The 19223-nt window shown below is 49.2% G+C and overlaps 3 protein-coding genes across 3 annotated transcripts; 2 read left to right on the top strand and 1 right to left on the bottom strand.

Annotated features, from left to right (window-relative positions):
- The first annotated feature begins 1983 nt into the window (after positions 1-1983).
- On the top strand, positions 1984-2928 carry LOC102452173 (olfactory receptor 12D1-like). Its single transcript, XM_006110487.3, has one exon. The coding sequence runs from the start codon at positions 1987-1989 to the stop codon at positions 2926-2928; it is 942 nt and encodes a 313-aa protein (XP_006110549.3). The 5' UTR covers positions 1984-1986.
- A 4547-nt stretch (positions 2929-7475) lies between these two features.
- LOC106731354 (olfactory receptor 14I1-like) lies at positions 7476-8420 on the top strand. The gene has a single exon (XM_089774534.1). It carries the CDS (start codon positions 7476-7478, stop codon positions 8418-8420), a length of 945 nt encoding a protein of 314 aa, XP_089630660.1.
- An 8427-nt stretch (positions 8421-16847) lies between these two features.
- On the bottom strand, positions 16848-18147 carry LOC142821102 (olfactory receptor 6N1-like). The gene is made up of 2 exons (XM_075911906.2): positions 18066-18147; positions 16848-17950 (listed from the first exon to the last, which is right to left on the bottom strand). The coding sequence occupies exons 1-2, from the start codon at positions 18145-18147 to the stop codon at positions 16848-16850; spliced, it is 1185 nt and encodes a 394-aa protein (XP_075768021.2).
- Positions 18148-19223: the final 1076 nt, after the last annotated feature.

The following is a 19223-nucleotide window of genomic DNA, read 5'->3' as shown; positions in this document are numbered from 1 at the left end:
CTTTGGTGAGGGACTTTGTCAAAAGCTTTCTGAGAATCTAAGTCCACTAGATTGTTCACATGTTTGTTGATCCCTGCAAAGAACTCTCATAGATTAGTAAGACATGATTTCACTTTAGAGAAACCATGTTGACTTCCCCCAACCAATTATGTTCATCCATGTGTCTGACAATTGTGTTCAACATCACTGAAGTTGCGAAGTCAAACATAACACTCGGCAGGTGGGAAACGCCCGGGGGGACAGTTCCTACCCAACCTTAATTCCATCCCTGTAGACCTTGCATTAGGCCAAGTCCTGTTGATGCTCGATTCCTCGGCTGTTTCTTTCCACGACTGAGCTGTCTTCTTTGGGGCACTGGATGGAGGAGCAAGGGACGTATTGATGGCTGCCTGGGCAACAGTGTATCATCCGGCCAGACTCGGCAGCTCAAACATGCTTCCAGTTTCAGGGCTGAGGACACATTGGCTGGGGATGGGGAGATGGCTCGGGGTCCACTAGAAGGTTCCGGGTTTTAGGTGGACATTTGCCCCCACTCGAAATCCCTTTGCCAGCTCACCGGCGGCCTCATTTCTTTGGCAAGTCTATTGTCCTGTGTGGATTTAAACAAAAATGTGCTTTGTCCTGCAACTGAACCAGATAGCTGAAGGGAACACGGCCTCTCTCATGGAATGTGCATATCCCTTTTAGTCTCTGTTTACCCTGTCGTGACTAGTGTTCTCCAGGTGTCTAGGGAAAAGACTCCCCCTCAGTTAATGAAAGTGTCTTCAAATGGGTGCCTTAGAGAAACCAGACAGATGTGAAGGGATATTTGCAATTGCGTGGGGGAGGAAATAACGACCCATGGAAATGTATTTTCAACTCATTGAAAACAGTGGGCTTGACTGATTGAGAACAGACCTGCTTAGAGATGCATTTTCTCCATCAGTCAGGTCAACTGAGACCCATAACGGAAAGTCTATCAGCCACTGGGAAAGCAGAACGAGGGGAAATTGAGCTTGGGAAAGGATTCTACCCCGCTCCCTAACAAAAGGAGTTTCTTTATCACATGCCCTGTGAAAGCAAAGAGGGTTGGAAATGGAGCTTGGGTTAGAACACGGCCAGCGTTCCTATGAGATAAGGACCAAGACCCCTGCTCTTCACTGTCTACATGGGATAGCAAAACGTCCGTGCTTTCTGAATTCTGCGCAGAATGGTAGGAATCATTCATAAATAGTCTTCTTGTGAATAATGCTATGTAGGCCTGTTATTAGAAAATATTGACTCATTATGGAAGGATCTATCTATCTATCCCCACCCCCCTCTCCCTATCCGCATCCAACCCATCTATCTATCTATTCCCATACAACCCCTCTATCTAGCTAGCTAGCTATCTTCCATAAATCCATATGAATTGGAATTAATTGTGCTATCCTCCTTCACTTATTAATTAATCAAATCTTGTATCAGCTGTTCCATGCCTAGAAACAATGTCAGCCTAAAAAAAACCCAAACTACATGAGGGAGGTTCCTTTCCTTCTTCTGGGACTTCTGGAGTGTTAGAAAAGTTAAGGAAGATCCCTATTAAACTCCCAGCGAGCTCCGTAACCAACTCTTTCCAGTTGCAATGTAACAATATCGAAAGAATCGAAAAATCAGAGAGAGGAAAACCCGCCTGCTCCTAAGGCCAAGAGGTGGAAGTTGTCCTACCCTTTTCTAACCTAACTCTTTTATACACAGGACCTATCGTTCTCCTATACATTGCAACCGAGTCCCCCAGGCTATGTCTAGACTGCATCCCTCTGTTGATGGAGGGATGCAAATCAAGCACATCGAAATTGCTAATGAAGCACAGATTTAAATATCCCGCATTTCATTAGCATAAACATGACCGCTGCTCTTTTTTTTTAAACGGAGTATTTTTGAAAAAAAAAAAAAACAACAGGAGTCTAGACACGGATCTATCAACAGTAAACCCTTTTTCGACAGATCCTGTATTCCCCTGCAGCGATGGAGAACCAGACGGAGGTGAGCGAGTTCATCCTACTGAGTCTGACTAGTCTCCAGGAGCTTTGGGGTTTCCTCTTCACTCTCTTCCTGCTGCTCTACCTGGCCAGCGTACTGGGGAACGGCACCATCCTGGTCTTGGTGATGGCCGATCCTCATCTCCACACCCCCATGTACTTCTTCCTGGGCAACCTCTCCTGTCTGGACATCTTCTACTCCACCGTCACCGTGCCCAAGTTGCTGGCTGGTTTCCTCTCCAGGCACCAGGCCATCTCCTTCACCGGCTGCCTGTCCCAACTCCACTTCTTCCACTTCCTGGGCAGCAGCGAGGCCATCCTCCTGGCCGTCATGGCCTACGACCGCTACGTGGCCATCTGCAACCCGCTGCGCTACAGGCTGGTCATGAACCCGCACGCCTGTCTGCTCCTGGCCACAGCCACCTGGTCCAGTGGTTTCCTGCATGCCCTGATGCACACGGTCATGACCTCCCGGCTGCACTTCTGTGGTCCCAACCATGTCCCCCACTTCTTCTGTGACATCAAACCTCTCCTCAGCTTGGCCTGCGGCAACACCCACCTCAACCTGAGCCTCCTCAATATCGTCACCGGAGGCATCGTGATAGGCCCCTTCATCCTTACGCTCCTCTCCTACCTCTACATCATCTCCTTCCTCCTTCTGAAGGTGCAGTCGCGGGACAGCAGGGTGAAGGCCTTTTCCACCTGCTCCTCCCACCTCACGGTGGTGACTTTATTCTACGTGCCGGTGATCTGCAACTATGTGCTCCCCTCTCCGGAGGACAACCCGGAGCGGGACATGGTAGCCACCCTCATGTACAACATTGTCACCTCCGTCCTGAACCCCCTGATCTACACCCTGAGGAACCGGGAGGTCAAAACTGCCCTGAGGAAAATGCTAGGGAGAAAACTGTTTCCTGGAAGGTCGTGAATTGGCTGAAGGTTGTTTCTCTGTCTATAGGGTTGAGAAAAATAATGGGGAATGGAAAATGCAATCTGCTGTTTGTCATTGAGTCAGGTGTGTACTGGAAGCAGGGATTAGTATGTGAGGAAACACTTTTCATTGGCACAGGGAAATAGGTTGTAGATAAGGTTCCTGAACGGGAGATTAAGAATTTAAGAATGGCCAGCCTGGGTCAGACCAACGGTCCATCTAGCCCAGAATCCTGTCTGCTGACAGTGGCCAATGCCAGATACCCTAGAGGGAGGGAACATAACAGGGAATCCTCACGTGATCCCTATCCTGTCACCCATCTCCAGACACACAGAGGCTAGGGACACCAATCCTACTCATCCTGGCTAATAGCCATCGATGGACCTAACCTCCATGAATCTCTCTAGCTCTTTTTTGAACCCTGTTAAAGTTCTAGCTTTCACCACATCATCTGGCAAGGAGTTCCACAGTTTTGCTGTGCGCTGAGTGAATGAAAATCTTCCTTGTGTTTGTTTTAATCCTGCTCCCTCTTCATTTCCTTTGATGTGACGGTTAATCATAGGGGGCAGCTCAAAGACTCATTGACTTAAAGGGAAGAAGGGGGTGATTGTGGTCTACTGGCCTGACCTCCTGCATGTTGAAGGACACAAACCCATATTCACACATTTCTGTACTAGCTTTGTCATGTTTTAAAGACTTCAAGTCACAGAGAATTTATGCCATTACGCGGAGGGCAGTAGAAATCTGACAGTATGGTGTAAGAAGTGGGAATAAACCCTACTCTGGAAATGGATAGTGTCCACGAGGAGTAACGGTAGTTCGAACTAGGAAGCCTAGTTCGAACTACCTAGTTCGTGCCGCGTGTAGCCACACGGCACGGGGTTCAAACGAGCGGGGATTTGAAAATGGCGGCGCCCCGCTTATGCAAATGAAGCCCGGGAAATTCAAATCCCGGGCTTCATTTGCAAGTGCGGTATGCCTACATTACCCCGCTAGTTCGAACTAGCGGGGTAGTGTAGACATACCCAAATTGGTTAAGGGGGTGACCCCTCCTGCCACCCAGCCCCTGGTAATCCCCCAGCTTATATCACATGGGGGGAAGAGGCAAGGGGTGGCACAGGGGCAGGACAGGGTGTTGTGGGGCAAAGAAGGGGTGGGGTTGGGGAAGAGGTTGAGTCAGGACAGGGTGGGGCCTGTGGGGTGGTTGTCTGGGGCCTGTGCTTAGGGCACTGGTGGAAGTTACCCGAGGCCCTATGACTCCAACGATGGTCCTACCAAGATCCCAGATGTGGTCCCCACTGGGCACTGTATGGAGAATAGCCAGTCCTGGCTCTCAGCCCCAATTACTGCCCATTCTAGGTCAGGGAAGGGTTCCTGGCGAGCAGTCACACCAGGGCTATGTCTACACTGGCGCGATCTTGCGCCAGAAGTATGCAAATGAGGCTATGCGTGGACTATCGCCGAGCCTCGTTTTTATATCTAATGAGCTGCCATTTTTGCGGAAGAGGCTTTTGCACTAGATGGAGCATCTACACTGCCCCTTCTTGGGCAAGAAAAACCCTCTTGCGCAAGGCCATTATGCTGATGACATCTGGGATCTTGGCAGGACCATCGTTGGAGGCACAGGGCCTTGGGTAACTTCCACCAGTGCCCTAAGCACAGGCCCCAGACAAACACCCCACAGACCCCACCCTGTCCTGACTCCCCTCCTTCCCCAACTCCACCCCTGCTCTGCCCCACAACACCCTGTCCTGTGCACTTTTTGCAGAAAAGCAACCGTGCCAATCTAGATGCGGTTTTGTGCAAGAAAGCCCCAATCACCATTTTCGCCATCGGGGCTTTTTAGCACAAAAAGTTTTTAGCTGTCTACACTGGCCCTCTTGCGCAAACACATTTCTGGAAAAGGGCTTTTGCCCGAACGGGAATGTCAAAGCATTTGCGCAAGAAGCACTGATTTCGGACAGTAGAACGCCAGTGCTTTTGCACAAAACCAAGCGGCCAGTGTAGACAGCTGGCAAGATTCTGCGCAAAAGCAGCTGCTCTTGCGGAAACACTTGCCAGTCTAGACACAGCCCTAGACTTTAAGGTCAGAAGGGACCATTTTGATCACCTAGTCTGACCTTCACAATGCAGGCCACAGAATCTCACCCACCCCGTCCTAGAATAGTCCTCTCACCTATATCTCAGATATTGAAGTCCTCAAATGATGGTTTGAAGACCCCAAGATGCAGAGAATCCTGCAGCAAGCGAGGATCTATCTATCTCAGAAAATTAGAAGTGGAAAGGACCTTGAAAGGTCATTGAGTCCAGTTCTCTGCCCTCAAGGCAAGAACCATCCCTTGCTCTAGAAGTTACAATCTGCGGTTCAGCAGGCCAATGTTCAAACCACTGAGCTATCCCTTTACCCAGCTAGCTAGCCTTACACACCCCCATCTATCTATCCCCCCACACCCCCTCTATCTATCCCCACACACCCCCATCTATCTATCTTTCTATCCATCTATCCCCGCACACCCCCTCTATCTATCTATCTATCCCCGCACACCCCCTCTATCTATCTATCTATCCCCGCACACCCCCTCTATCTATCTATCTATCTATCTAATCTAATCTAATCTAATCTCCTTGGACTTTTACATAAGGTGTATCTGGTGAGGCCACATCTGGAGTATTGTGGGCAGTTCTGGGGCTCCCACTACAGGAAGGTTGTGGATGGATTGGAGAGGGTCAAGCAGGGGGGCAGCCAAAATGATTGGGGGGCTGGAGCACATGACCTATGAAGAGAAGCTGAGGGATTTGGGCTTGTTCAGTCTGCAGAAGCGAAGAGTGAGGGGGGATTTGAGAGCTGCCTTCAACTCCCTGCACGGGGGTTCCAAAGAGGATGGAGAGAAGCTGTTCTCAGTGGGGGCAGAACGAGGAGCAATGGGCTCACATTGCCGTGGGGGAGGTCTAGGTTGGAGTTTAGGACAAACGATTTCCCTAGGAGGCTGGGGAAGTTCTGGGATGGGTTCCCTAGGGAGGGGGTGGAATCTCCCACAGCATGAGTAGGAGTCGCTGGCTTTGAATGAGATCTAAGTGAGCTATGAACAATATTATCAACCAGCCCCGAGTGGCTGCTTTATGAGCCAGTTAAAAATGGTACCAGCCGTCACTCATTCTTTGGTCACAGACCTAGGCGCGGAGAGGGCAGGGAGTTCCAGGCACGCAGGTATTTCAATGCTGTGTTTTCCTCATGCAGGTCAATCGCATCCAGCAGCTCAGAGTTCCATCAGGTACGTTTCCTACCATGTCACCAAACATGATTCTGACCTGAGCACCAGCAATTGTGAACCTGGAGAGTATTTCTCCAGGGAGATCCAGATCTCTCTTTGTGCCGATTTTCTTTTTGGGGGATAAAATGGCATGATGCATGTTGATATCCTGTGCCATCAGATTCAGGAGGATGGGGTTGCCTTTGGTAAAAGTCCAAGGAGATTAGATAGAGGGGGTGTGTGGGGGGGAGGGAGGGGGGGAGAGAGAGAGGGGGGGTGGGGATAGATAGATAGAGATAGATAGAGATAGATAGATAGATAGATAGATAGAGGGGGTGTGTGGGGATAGATAGATAGAGATAGATAGATAGATAGAGGGGGTGTGTGGGGATAGATAGATAGATAGATAGATAGATAGATAGATAGATAGATAGATAGATAGATAGATAGATAGATAGATAGATAGATAGATAGATAGATAGAGGGGGTGTGTGGGGATAGACAGACAGATAGATGGGGGGTGGGGATAGATAGACAGATAGATGGGGGAGTGGGGATAGATTGATTGATAGATAGATATTTACTTTGTGTATTTCAGTGTGAGGATGTTGATTTATATTTTAATGGTTGTAAATTGAATTGCTTGATTCTCAGCATCATCACAGAAATATTTTCTGTCACCCCACTGTAGGGCACCCTACCAATAGCCTCATACCACCGCAAAAATTTAAATAATTTAAGGGCAATGAAAATGTTGCCATGGGGAATATTTACATTGATATTAAAATGTTTGAAAATGAACATTGTATACCTTCATGAGATAAAACCATGGGAATATTCGTACATCAAATTATAAGGATTCCGCTTGGTATAATGGGGGGCTATAATTTGAACCCCCCCAATCAATCACCTGTGGATGTAAATTGACCCACATTCAGAAAAAAAAATGTACAGAAGCACAGAACATAATTGAATCGGTTTCTCTAGCTCTAAATGAGGCTGAGTCCTTGGGAAGATCAAATAGTTTGGGGGAAATTGCAAGCCACGCTAAGACATAGCAGGAACATATACATCGACAAAATGCATCTGAAGAATGTTTCCTTGGGAATCATGTATCAGTCTGCCTTTCTCCTTGGTGCTGAATGGCCTTAAAGAAGAAGGAAATCCTTCCCACTAGTCCAAGAGTGACCAGAATTATTTCTGCAGAAGAACAAACAGGTATGTTATCTTCTTTCGTTCTTTTCTACCCTCACCCTGACTTTTATCTTCACATTTCCCTCAACAGAGCAGGAAATGCCCAACCAAAGCACGGTGACTGAGTTTCTTCTCCTGGGCTTCTCTGACGTGCGGGAGCTGCAGATTTTGCACTTTGTGGTGTTCTTGGTGATTTACCTGGTTGCCCTGGTGGGGAACCTTCTCATCATCTCAGCCATCGTCCTCGACCACCGTCTTCACACCCCCATGTACTTCTTACTGGGCAACTTGTCCATCCTGGACATCTGCTACATCTCCGTCGCAGTCCCCAAGTCCATGGCCAACTCCTGGAACAACACCCAGCGGATCTCTTTCCCCGGCTGCGTCGCCCAAGTCTACTTCGGCCTCCACTTTGCTTCTGCAGAGTTATGTCTCCTCATGGCCATGGCCTATGACCGCTACGTAGCCATCTGCCATCCTTTGCGGTATAGGCTTATCATGACCGGAGGGGCTTGTGCCCAGATGGCTGCCGGTTCCTGGATTGCCAGCTCCATCTATTCCTTGCTGCACACGGCCAACACTTTTCGATTACCTTTCTGCGGATCCAATGCCATCAGCCAATTCTTCTGTGACATGCCCCTGCTCCTGAAACTCGCTTGCGCTGATACGCACGCGAATGAAATTGTGGTTATTCTCTGCAGTGCTTTTGGGGGGCTAATTTTCTTCATTTCAATACTGGTGTCCTACATTCACATCTTTTTGGCTGTGCTGAGGATCCCCACTTCCCAGGGCAGGTATAAGGCCTTCTCCACCTGCCTGCCCCACCTAGTTGTGTTTTGGTTGTTTATCAGCACCGGCATCTATACGTACCTACAGACCAGATCGGCGACTTCCCAATCTGAGGGCATGCTGGCCGCTGTGTTGTATACCATCGTCTCTCCAGTACTTAATCCTCTCATTTACAGCCTGCGGAACAAGGAGATAAAAGATGCTCTGGGCAGGATTTTAATCAAGATGATTTTCACCAAGAGCACTTTTACGTAAGGGGCAAATAGTTTAATATTCCCTCCCCCGTTCTCTAGTGAAGAAATGCTCGTTAACGCATGGCAGGACAGCTGTAACGTCCTGTGGTCATGGTTGACGTATGAAAAGTCATGCACTATTCTGGGAGGTCCAGTCAGTTATAAGTTTCGAAGCAGCCATGTCTTTGGATAACCCTGTTTGGAAGATACTTATTTAAATGTCTTTGGATTCTAGGCTAATGAAGATAATCTTGTGTTTTCTTTGCACGTGTCCCAGTTAGGGAAGAGGTAGGTTGTGAACAATGGGAAAACGGGTGAGTTTCAAAGGCCTCTAGTGAATAATGAGCCCAACAAGAATGGACGTTGGGGCCAACATAAGAACACGAGACCAGCCCTACTGGGTCAGACCAAAGGTCCATCTAGCCCAGTGTCCTGTCTCCCAAGAGCGGCCAGTGCCAGGTGCCCCAGAAGGAGTGAACAGAATCATCCAGTAATCCACCCCTGTCATCCATTCCTAGCCCAAGACAAATAGAGGCTAGAGACACCATCCCCACCCATCTGGACTAATAAGTACGGATGAACCTATCCGCCATGAATTTATCTAGCTCTTTTTTGAACCCTGTTAAAGTCCTGGTCTTTGCAACATCCTGTGGCGAGCAGTTCCACTGGTTGACTGGGGGGGCTGCATGAAGAAAAACTTCCTTTTGTTTGTTTTAAACCTGCTGCCTATTCATTTCATTGGGTGACCTCTACTTCTTATGTTATGGGAACAAGTAAATTAGTTTTCCTTATTCACTTTCTCCACGCCTGTCATGATTTTATAAACCTCTATCACATTCCCCCCGTAGTCGAAGCCTCTCTTCTAAGCTGAAAAAGCCCAGTCTTTTTAATCTCTCTTGATATGGCACCCATTCCAAACCCCTAATCATTGCTGAACCTTTTCCAATGCCAAAAGTTCTTTTTTTGAAATGAGACGACCACATCTGTACGCAGTAATCAAGATGTGGGCGTCTCATAGATTTATACAGAGGCAAGACGATATTCTCTGTCTTATTCTCTATCCCCTTTTTAATGATTCCTAATGCTCTGTTTGCTTTATGGATTGTTGCAGCAAATTGAGTGGACATTTTCACAGAACTATCCACACGATTTGCACTCTTGCGTGGTTAGAGCTAAATTAGTCCCCATCATTTTGTACTTATAATTGGGATTATTTTTTCCAATGTGCGCTACTTTGCATTTATAATATTAAAATTCATTTGCCATTTTGTTGCCACATCATGTCGTTTGGTGAGATCCTTTCGAAGCTCTTCACAGCATCAAATGTCTTGCCAAGATGATATCCAGGGACACGATATTGTTAATTCCTATCAGCAGGAAGGAAGAAACCTAGCCTTTTGAAGCTACACCCGAAAAGGCAAAATAATGCACATTGGAAGTTGCGATCTCAACTGACCATGTACAAAGTTGGAGTCTGAGGGTATGTCTAGACTACAGGGTTTTGTCGACAGAAGTTTTGTTGACACATAGGGTGTGTCTAGACTACAGGGTTTTGTCAACAAAAGTGGACTTTTGTCGACAAAACTAAACCTGCGTCTACACTACCACTGAGTTATGTCGACATAACGTCAACAGAAGTCAGCAGTTTTGTTGACGCTGGTAAACCTCATTTTACGAGGAATAACGCCTTTTTTTGACAGAGTTCTGTTGATAGAAGGCATTACTGCCTCTAAACTGTCCTTTGCGTCCACACTGTTATGTCGACAAAGCAGCTTGCTTTGTCGACAGAACTGAATGTAGTCTAGACACTCTTTGTCGACAGAAGCTTTGTCGACAGTATCTGTTGACAAAACTTCTGTCGACAAAAGCCTGTAGTCTAGACGTACCCATACTGTCGATGAAGGTTCTGTCAACAAAGAGCGTCTAGACTACATCCAGTTCTGTCGACAAAACAAGCCGCTTTGTCGACATAATGTGGACGCAAAGGACAGTGTAGATGCAATAATGCCGTCTATTGACAGAATTCAATCGATAAAAGGCGTTATTCCTCGTAGAATGAGGTTTACGTACGTCGACAAAACTGCTGAGTTTTGTCAACATTATGTCGACATAACTCAAAGGCAGTGTGGACGCAGGTATAGTTTTGTCGACAAAAGTCCACTTTTGTCGACAAAACCCTGTAGTCTAGACACACCCTGAATTATTTGTTCCCACTCAAGAGAGAGATCTTGGCGTCACTGCAGATAGTTTTCGGACAACCTCCACTCAACTTCCCATGGTAGTCAAAAAAGCAAACAAAATGTGGAGAACCATTAAGGAAGAAATAGATACAATGACAGAATCATATTGCCTCTGTATACATCCACGGTGTGATACAAGGACCCATATTCTTCACAGAGATATTACAATAAGACCATGGTGTAATTCTTACGTATTTTATCAAGAAAGGTCAGGTGAGATATCGTTGGAGAGGTTGCGGTTGACTGAATTGGATCCTCCTATTTGTATGCATGAATCATTTTTCTATCGGAAGTCAGGCATGTTGACTGTATATGTGCATTACAAATGTGTTTACCCCAAGGGAATGCCCTCTAGGCAAAAGACTCAACAGAGGTCCTCACCCAAAAAAATTTGGTGGCCTCAGGAAACTCACAGGCTCCGTCTAGACTGCATGCCTTTTTCGACGGAGGCTTTGTCGACAGGCTCTGTCGACAAAGCCGCTTTCGAAAAAGAGCATCTAGATTACATTATGCGGCTCGAAAAAATCAATCTGCTTTGTCGAAAAAGAGCGTCCAGACTGCCGGACGCTCTGTCGACAAAAGAAAGCACCTGAAAGTGCTTCTGGCAGGACATGGGGGCAGCCTTTATTACCAGGAGCTGCTGCATGCCCTTTGCTGAGATGCGTGCTTATAGGGATCCTCCTGGACAGCCGCTGCCCTGCTCCTGCTTCTGGCTTGCCTACCTCCTAGAGGGAAAGCAAAGCTGCCACAGTGCTTGCTCTAGTTGCCCTGCTTCCTCGGACACCACAGCAGTTTATTTTTCGGGTTTTTTTTTCCTGCTTTTCATCTTTTATTTGACTATGGAGCCTGAACTGCCCCGGGGCAGGCGATGGTCCCACGCTGCCATACTGCAGCTTCTGCTGCATCTGCATGACTCTGTCATGAATCTCCTGCCCCATATGGACCCGGACCAAACCGAGGAGACCCTCCTCCGGGATGCAGGAGCTCTTCCCTTGCCCCCAAACTTTTTGGGGGACAGGCAGGTTGGGAGGCATGAGACGAATTTGGACTGGTGGGACCGAATCATCATGCAGCTCTAGGATGACGACCAGTGGCTCCGTAACTTCCGGATGCGGAAGGCCACGTTCCTGGAGCTGTGTGCCTGGCTCGCCTCTGCTCTGAAACACCAGGTCACCCACCTGCGGCCCGCCATCCCCCTGCAGAAGAGGGTCGCAATCGCCCTGTGGAAGCTGGCCACCGTGGGACACCAGTCTGGAGTGGGGAGATCTACCGTCAGGGCCATTTTGATGGAGGTAAGTCATTTTTAGGGGACAGGCCCTGTGAGTGGGGGGGTTGAGAAAGGGAAAGAGGGAGTGGGGGGATGGAGTGGCACTTGGAGGCACTGATAAGGAGGAAGGAGGCATCCTGACAAGGGGAGGATGGTAGGGGGGAAGGGTCCCCCCCAAGCGCTTAGGTAACCTATCCAACTTCCTGATTTCTGTCTATTTGTCTCAGCGCTGCAGGTGGTGAGGGCCATCAATGCAGAGCTGCTGAAGAGACTCGTCCGTCTCGGGGACCTGGATAACATCATTGCTGGATTTGCAGCCCTTGGCTTCCTGAACTGCGGAAGAGCCCTCGATGGGGGACACACCGCAATCCACGCACTGTCCCATCGAGCAGCCCAGTTTATAAACTATTCCATGGTGCTGCAGGCCCTGGTCGACCACCGTGGACACTTTACGGACATTTGTGTTGGGTGGTCGGGGCGGGCACATGATGCCCGCATATTCCGTAACTCCTGCCTGTACCGCAGGTGGCAGGCAGGAATGTTTTTCCGCCAGAGGCACCTCGCACTCGGGGACGTGCAGATGCCGGTGTGCATCGTGGCCGACGTAGCCTACCTGCTGATGCCGTGGCTCATGAAGACCTACAGCGGCCACCTGGATGCGAGCAAGGAGCTTTTCAACACGCATCTTAGCCAGGCTCGCATCCAGGTGGAATGCGCCTTCGGACGGCTGAAAGGGAGGTTCCGTTGCCTCCTAACACACCTAGAGATGGGCAAACGCCACATCCCGGAGGCAGTGGCCGCATGTTGCGTCCTCCTTAACCTGGTGGAGAGGAAAGGGGAGGCCTTCCTACCGGGGTGGGGGGCAGGTGCTGATGGCGAGGAGAGGCTATTTCAGCAGCCCCGGATGGCTGCCATCCGCCAGGCTCACCAGGCTGGTGTCCGAATCCAAGAGACCCTGAGGGAGAGATTCTCAGAAGGAACCCACTGACTCTCCCCAGGGCCTCCCCCATGGGGTGTTGGCCTGGTTCATCCCTACCTGTCCCTCCACAACCCTCACTCTCTTCCCATTCAGAACACAGAGAAGACCCACTTCTCTTTGTACACGGAAATGTCCTTTATTAGCAACACTAGCGGTAAAGAAAATGCCTGAACTGTTGAACAAAAGTGTCTCTTAACTGTTCACCAGTTGATCCACAAAGGATAAATCCGTCTGTCAACAATAAAGATTGTGTAACATAACTGAAATGTCCTTTAACTGGGATGGTAGGGGGATGAACACCTGGAGGAGGGATGGGGGCTGAAAACCTGGGGGAGCGAGCTCAAGAAGGCCGCTGCTTCCCTGATCACAGGGTCCTGCCTTCCTCTGCCCTGGCATCGCCACGATCTTGGGATCGGGTGGAGCGAGACCTAGTCCTGGTCTGAGCAGGAGGGGAGGGTAGCTGTTGGGCCTGTGAGGGCTCGGGAGCAGTAGAGGCTGGGGGGAAAAGAGGGAGCTGGAGGGGCTTGGGGAAAGGGGGGGCTGGAGGAGTAGGGGGAGCAGTGCCTGTGACAGGGGCAGGCAAAGCGAGGAGCTCCCGCATTGTGGCACGGATCTCCGTGCGCTGCTGGACCGGCTCTTCCAGCAGCTTGGTGCGCCACTCGGCCTCTGCCAAGGTCCTGTTCAGGTCCTGCCGGGCCACTACATGCTCCCTCAGCAGGTCCGTGTAGACCCGCCAGTGCCTGTGGGTGCCATGGGTCTGGGATGGTGGTGGGGCAGGCCGCTCTTGGATGGAGGGTCTGGCTGGACGGAAAAGAGGAGGAGACAATCAATGATTGTGGGCACCCCCCCCCCCCCGTCCCCAAGGGCACGCCGTGGCTGTCAAGGGCTCTCCTTTGGACAGGAGACTCAAGGGTGTTCCACATGACACCGCGTGTGAGTTGGGCAGTGGCCGGAAAGCCTCCCAGGGACCCACAGTGGCAATGGGGCGGGTAACCAGACTCTGGGCTTCTCCACCGCCCAGGTTCTGCTCCATCTCCTCATAGTAAGGGGCAGGTCTCGGGAGCTGCCCCGGGGTGGGAGCTCTGGTCTCAGGCCCTGGCATATCCCTGCTTTGTGCCATGGTGTGGGGGTGATGCCCTTTGGTGGCCAGTCCCTGATCCAGGCACTCGTAAGTGTACACATTCCTGTGGCATGTTTGCAAGGCCTGCAGGGTTTCTTCCTGGGACCAGAGCGCCAGGAGGTTTTGGATTTCTGGCCCTGACCAAGCTGGTGCCCGCCTTTCAGTGCCCCTGGGTGGATCCTCGTCTCTGTCCCAAGAAAGGCCGGGGGGCCTTGACACTGGGCTATGGCTGTCATGGATGTCACGGGAGCTCAAGCGAACTGCCGGACAGCAAGACTTGTCTGGGAGCCTGTGTCTTTAAGAGGCTGTGGCCAGGAACCATAGAGGTGCTGTACCTGTAAAGGCTAGACCGTCCACCACCGTTTCTTCCTGGAGGCCTTTTTTGTAGACAGAACTGGCCCCCTGCATCCACACACACCTTGGCTGCGTCTAGTCTGGCATGATTTTCCGGAAATGCTTTTAACGGAAACGTTTTCCGTTAAAAGCATTTTCAGAACAGAGCATCTAGATTGGCACGGATGCTTTTCCGCAAAAGCATTTTTTGTGGAAAAGCGTCCGTGCCAAACTAGATGCGCTTTTCCGCAAAAAAGCCCCCATCGCCATTTTCGCGATCGGGGTTTTTTGGCATGAAACAAATCTGAGCTGTCTACACTGGCCCTTTTGCGCAAAAGCTTTACACCTAGGTCTCAACAAAGATGCTAATTATCTTACCCGTTACAAAGATAGCTTCCCCGATTATCACCTCTAATATCATTAGCTCACAGACATTTAACACCCTCCCCCACCATCCCTCCTCTATTCTGAAATTTGATTTGTACTTTTCATATGTGTTCATTTTTTCGATTGTATCCTTTGGTATATATGGTCATGCCAATTTTCTTCCACTATTTGATCTGAGGAAGTGGGTCTGGCCCACAAAAGCTCATCACCTAATAAACCATCTTGTTAGTCTTTAAAGTGCTACATAGTCCTGTTCTTCATTTCAGCAAGACCAGACTAACATGGCTGCATCTCTATTACTTTTCACAGCAGTTTCCTCATCCCTGGCTGCCGAGGGCACAGATTTCAACTCCGGATGGAGAGGAAAGTGGGGAAACATTGGGGACCAGGCTGAGGGTGAGGGAACTAGAGGAGGCCATGGGGACCAGAGGAATCGAGAGGCTATAGGAGGCAGCGGGGGCCGGCTGTGGTAGGAGGGCGTGAGCCGGGTGTGGATGCTCAAAGCTGTGACCTGTGAACACCACAGGACAAAAATCTAGGACCAAAGCAAACACCAGCGTTGTTGTTCTTTTGAGGGAGGTGACCCTGGGATGAAAGCAACCACCACCCACGACAGTATCCAGGGATCCATGGATGGAGGAAACATGGGAGGCCAGGTGAGATGGGGGAGTGGTAAGGCTGGGGTCAGAACCTGCCATTGCATAGCCAGATCCCAAAGCTCCATTGTCCGCCACCCGCCACCCCAGGGCTGAAGCCAGAAACCCAAGCCCCATTGCTGGCAGAAAGGTGGGGAACTCACACCGCCTGCCTGCTCCGCCGGCATTTCTGGCTCCGGGGGAGGACTAGGTCCAATCCGTAGGAAGGGGATGCTGCTTCATTCCAATTCACCACCTAGAAGGTTGTGGCCACAAGAAAGGCCCCCTGGTGGCCCCGTTGGAGAAACACTGGTTTAGCGTCATCCATAGCGTTGTTGTGGGGACAGGTAGGGCCCGTCTACACAGCAGGGCAAATGTCCAATTAAGCGACACCACTTGAGCAAAGCCAGTTGCGTAGCTGAAGTCGAAATAACTTAATTGGGCTTTTGGCACTGTCTACGGAGCAGGAAGTCGAAGGAAGAACGCTCTTCCTTCCACGTCCCTTACGTCTCATAGAATAATAGAATCAGAGAATCCGAGGGCTGGAAGAAATCTCAGGAGGTCAAGTCCAGCCCCCTGCCCAAAGCAGGACCAATCCCAACTCAATCATCCCAGCCAGGGCTTGGTCAAGCTGAGACTTAAAAACCTCAGGGGATGGAGATTCCACTACCTCCGGAGAGAACCCATCCCAGTGCTTCTTGTCCTATCCGCAGAGGCCAAGGAGAACAATTTTTCTTCTTCCTCCTTGTAACATCCTTTTAGATACTCGGAATCTCTATATACATTCATAAATTGCATTGGAATAAATGCAATTGTCTCTTCACCGTATTCAACAACGATTATTTGGTAAATCGTCTGCTTTGCTCTGTTTGCCAGCCCTTAGAATCATTCGCACATGTATTTATTTATACCAACTTATTTATACCAATAAACTTAGTGTGCATTATCGGCTTTCTTGAATATGTTTTACACTGAATCAAAATGATAAGCTACTTACTCTACAAGTGATCACGTCAAGGCACATTGGTTGTGGTTAAACTCCAATCAAGTTTATCAGAATATAAGAATGGCGAGGAGTTCCATGAGTTTATTTCTTAGAATATAGAACAATAGCTCACGGAATCCCCAAACTTGATTGACACAAAGCAGGCTGTTCCCTCTAGCATAAGTCACCTCACCCTGCTCTTAGTTGGCTCTGTGCAGAGTAACTCCTTTTCCTAGATTGCTTGCTTCCTTACAGAGCAAAGCCCATGGGAACGATAGACCCCTTATGCACTTGGAATGATAGCTTGTGATTTTCATACAGTTTTCAATACCCCACATGGAGCATTGAGGGACCACCAGTCCATCCTCTTGATTCCAGTAGAACTAACATTACGTATGGTACGTTTCAATGGGATGATGTTCACAAAGGACCGACATGAGTGAGGGATTGCGGGGTCAACCTTCGAGTTCAGCTCCCAAGAGTTATATCGCATGTTCTCGGATTCAATTTGGTCTCACAAAGTTCTTGAATTCTCTGCACCCAAGTTTCCTGACCAGTTTGCTCAGGGCCTCCTGGACATCTTTGTTCCTCAGGCTGTAAATGAGGGGATTGACCAGGGGGGTGAAGATGGTGTAGAAGACAGAGAAGACTTTGGACATGCCTCCCAATGTGCTGGTGTCAGGGAGCAAGTAGACCATGACCAGGCTCCCATAGTAAATGGCCACCACCAGGAGGTGGGAGGAGCAGGTGGAAAAGGCCTTTTGCCTCCCCGAGGTGGAAGGGATCCTCAAGATGGTGGTGATGATAGTCACGTAGGAAGTCATGGTGAGTAGAAATGGTGGTAGCATGAATAAGGAAGACAACAGGAAGGCCATGATCACTAAGCTGTGTGTGTCACTGCAGGAGAGTTTTATCACTACGTTGAACTCACACATAAAATGATCGATTCCATTAGGGCCGCAGAACGTTGACATAGACAGCCTAGGAATGATGATGGACGCTGCCACCAATCCACTCATCCAAGACCCAGCCGCTAGCTGGAGGCAGAACCTGCCACTCGTGAGGGACACATAGTGGAAGGGTTTACATATTGCTAAATACCGATCGAAAGACATCACCATCAGGAGATTGCACTCTGCACAGGCCAGGACACCAAAACAATATAGCTGGAGGAAGCAGCCCTTCCAAGAGATGGTCCTGTCCCCCGTCAGGAGACTGGCGAGAAGCCGGGGCAGGATGGTGGAGCTGTAGCAGGTCTCCAAGCAGGACAAGTTCCCCAGGAAGAAGTACATGGGGGTGTGAAGGTGCCGATCGGCCACCACTAGCAACACAATGAGGAGATTCCCAGCCATGGTCACCAGGTAGACCACCAAAAACAGCAGGAAGAGAGGAACCTGCAATGTAGGCAGGTTCCCGAATCCCAGAAGGAAAAATTCCACGATGGACGTTTGATTCCTGCCTTCCTGGGTGCCCGGGAGACTATGCATAGGGACAGGAGAAGAGAATGCTGTCATGATGAAGAAGAGACATTTGTTTTTGTGGTACAACGCCAACAGGACCAGGTTGTTCGCAACGACTCCTTGGATGATTCTCAGCCCTCGTCTTGCTTGAAAAAAACAAGTGGAGTGAGGAGTTAGTACAAGGGGAGACATCTAAGCATTTCCCTCAACAATGTCACTTGTATGTTGCCCTTGCCACACAATTCATTCCGCAATTCAAACATTGTAGGACAGGGTGGAGGTTAGGAGAATCTGGAGTCTTGCTACCAATTTTGAGGTACAGTGTTTGGGTCAGTAGCGTCATCTCTCAACGAAAACACTGTGATAGAACCGTAGCACACTAGAACCGAAACGGACCATGAGACGTCATCGAGTCCAATCCCCTGGCAACACAGCAGGACCAAGCATCTTCTCAACCCTGACAGGCGCCTGTCCAACCTGCTCTTCAATATCTCCAGAGATGGAGATTCCACAACCTCCCTGGGTAATTTATTCCAGTGTTTCACCACCCTGACAGGTAGGAACTTTTTCCTAATGTCCAACCTCAACCTCCCTTGCTGCAGTTTAAGCCCATTGCTTCTTGTCCTATCCTCAGAAGTCAAGGAGAACAATTTTTCTCCCTTCTCCTCGTGACACCCTTTTAGGTATTTGAAAGCTTCTATCATGTCCCCTCTCACTCTATTTTCTGCCTTTAGGAATGTAATTAGAAACAACTTCCTCTCTCCATCATATCTGCTAGTTATAGTTATGCACATCAGTGTAGAATTCATACAGCCATTTAGTTCTGATCCCCCCTCATGGAAGGCAGACACATGAATGTGTTGATTTCTATACACTGGACTTTTCAGCAGCCATATCACATTGTAATCACACATTTTATTTTTAGTATTTTCCCATCTCCCCCTTGAGTCCAAATGGCATAAAGACTTGAAGTCAATGCAATGATTATAATGTGGTAATTTAAGCACGTGGGCAAAATGTTGTGGGTTCAGGGGCATAATTGAGTAAGCAAAGTGATTCCACATTGATGTATTTAGCTACCTAGTTAGACAGACAGACAGAGGGGGTGTGTGGGGATGGACAGACGGACAGACAGACAGATAGAGGGGGTGTATGGGGATAGATAGATAGATAGGGTGTAAGCTCGTCTTACTTGAAAAAAAAGTGGAGAGAGGTGTTAGTACAAGGATAGGTATCAAAGCCTTCCCCTCACCAATGTCGCTTGTATGTTGTCCTTTGCACACAATTCATTCCAGGGGTGGCACCTCCAAGCACTGTAGGACAGGGTGGAGGTTAGGAGATCTAGGGCCTTACTACCAAATTTGAGGTACAGGGTTTGGGTCAGTAGAGTCACCACTCAATGAAAATACTGTGAGAACA

This window comes from Pelodiscus sinensis, chromosome 30 (assembly GCF_052426305.1).
Source record: "Pelodiscus sinensis isolate ZL-2025 chromosome 30, ASM5242630v1, whole genome shotgun sequence".
Lineage (NCBI taxonomy): Eukaryota > Metazoa > Chordata > Testudines > Trionychidae > Pelodiscus > Pelodiscus sinensis.
This window is presented reverse-complemented; position numbering and strand designations above follow the sequence as displayed.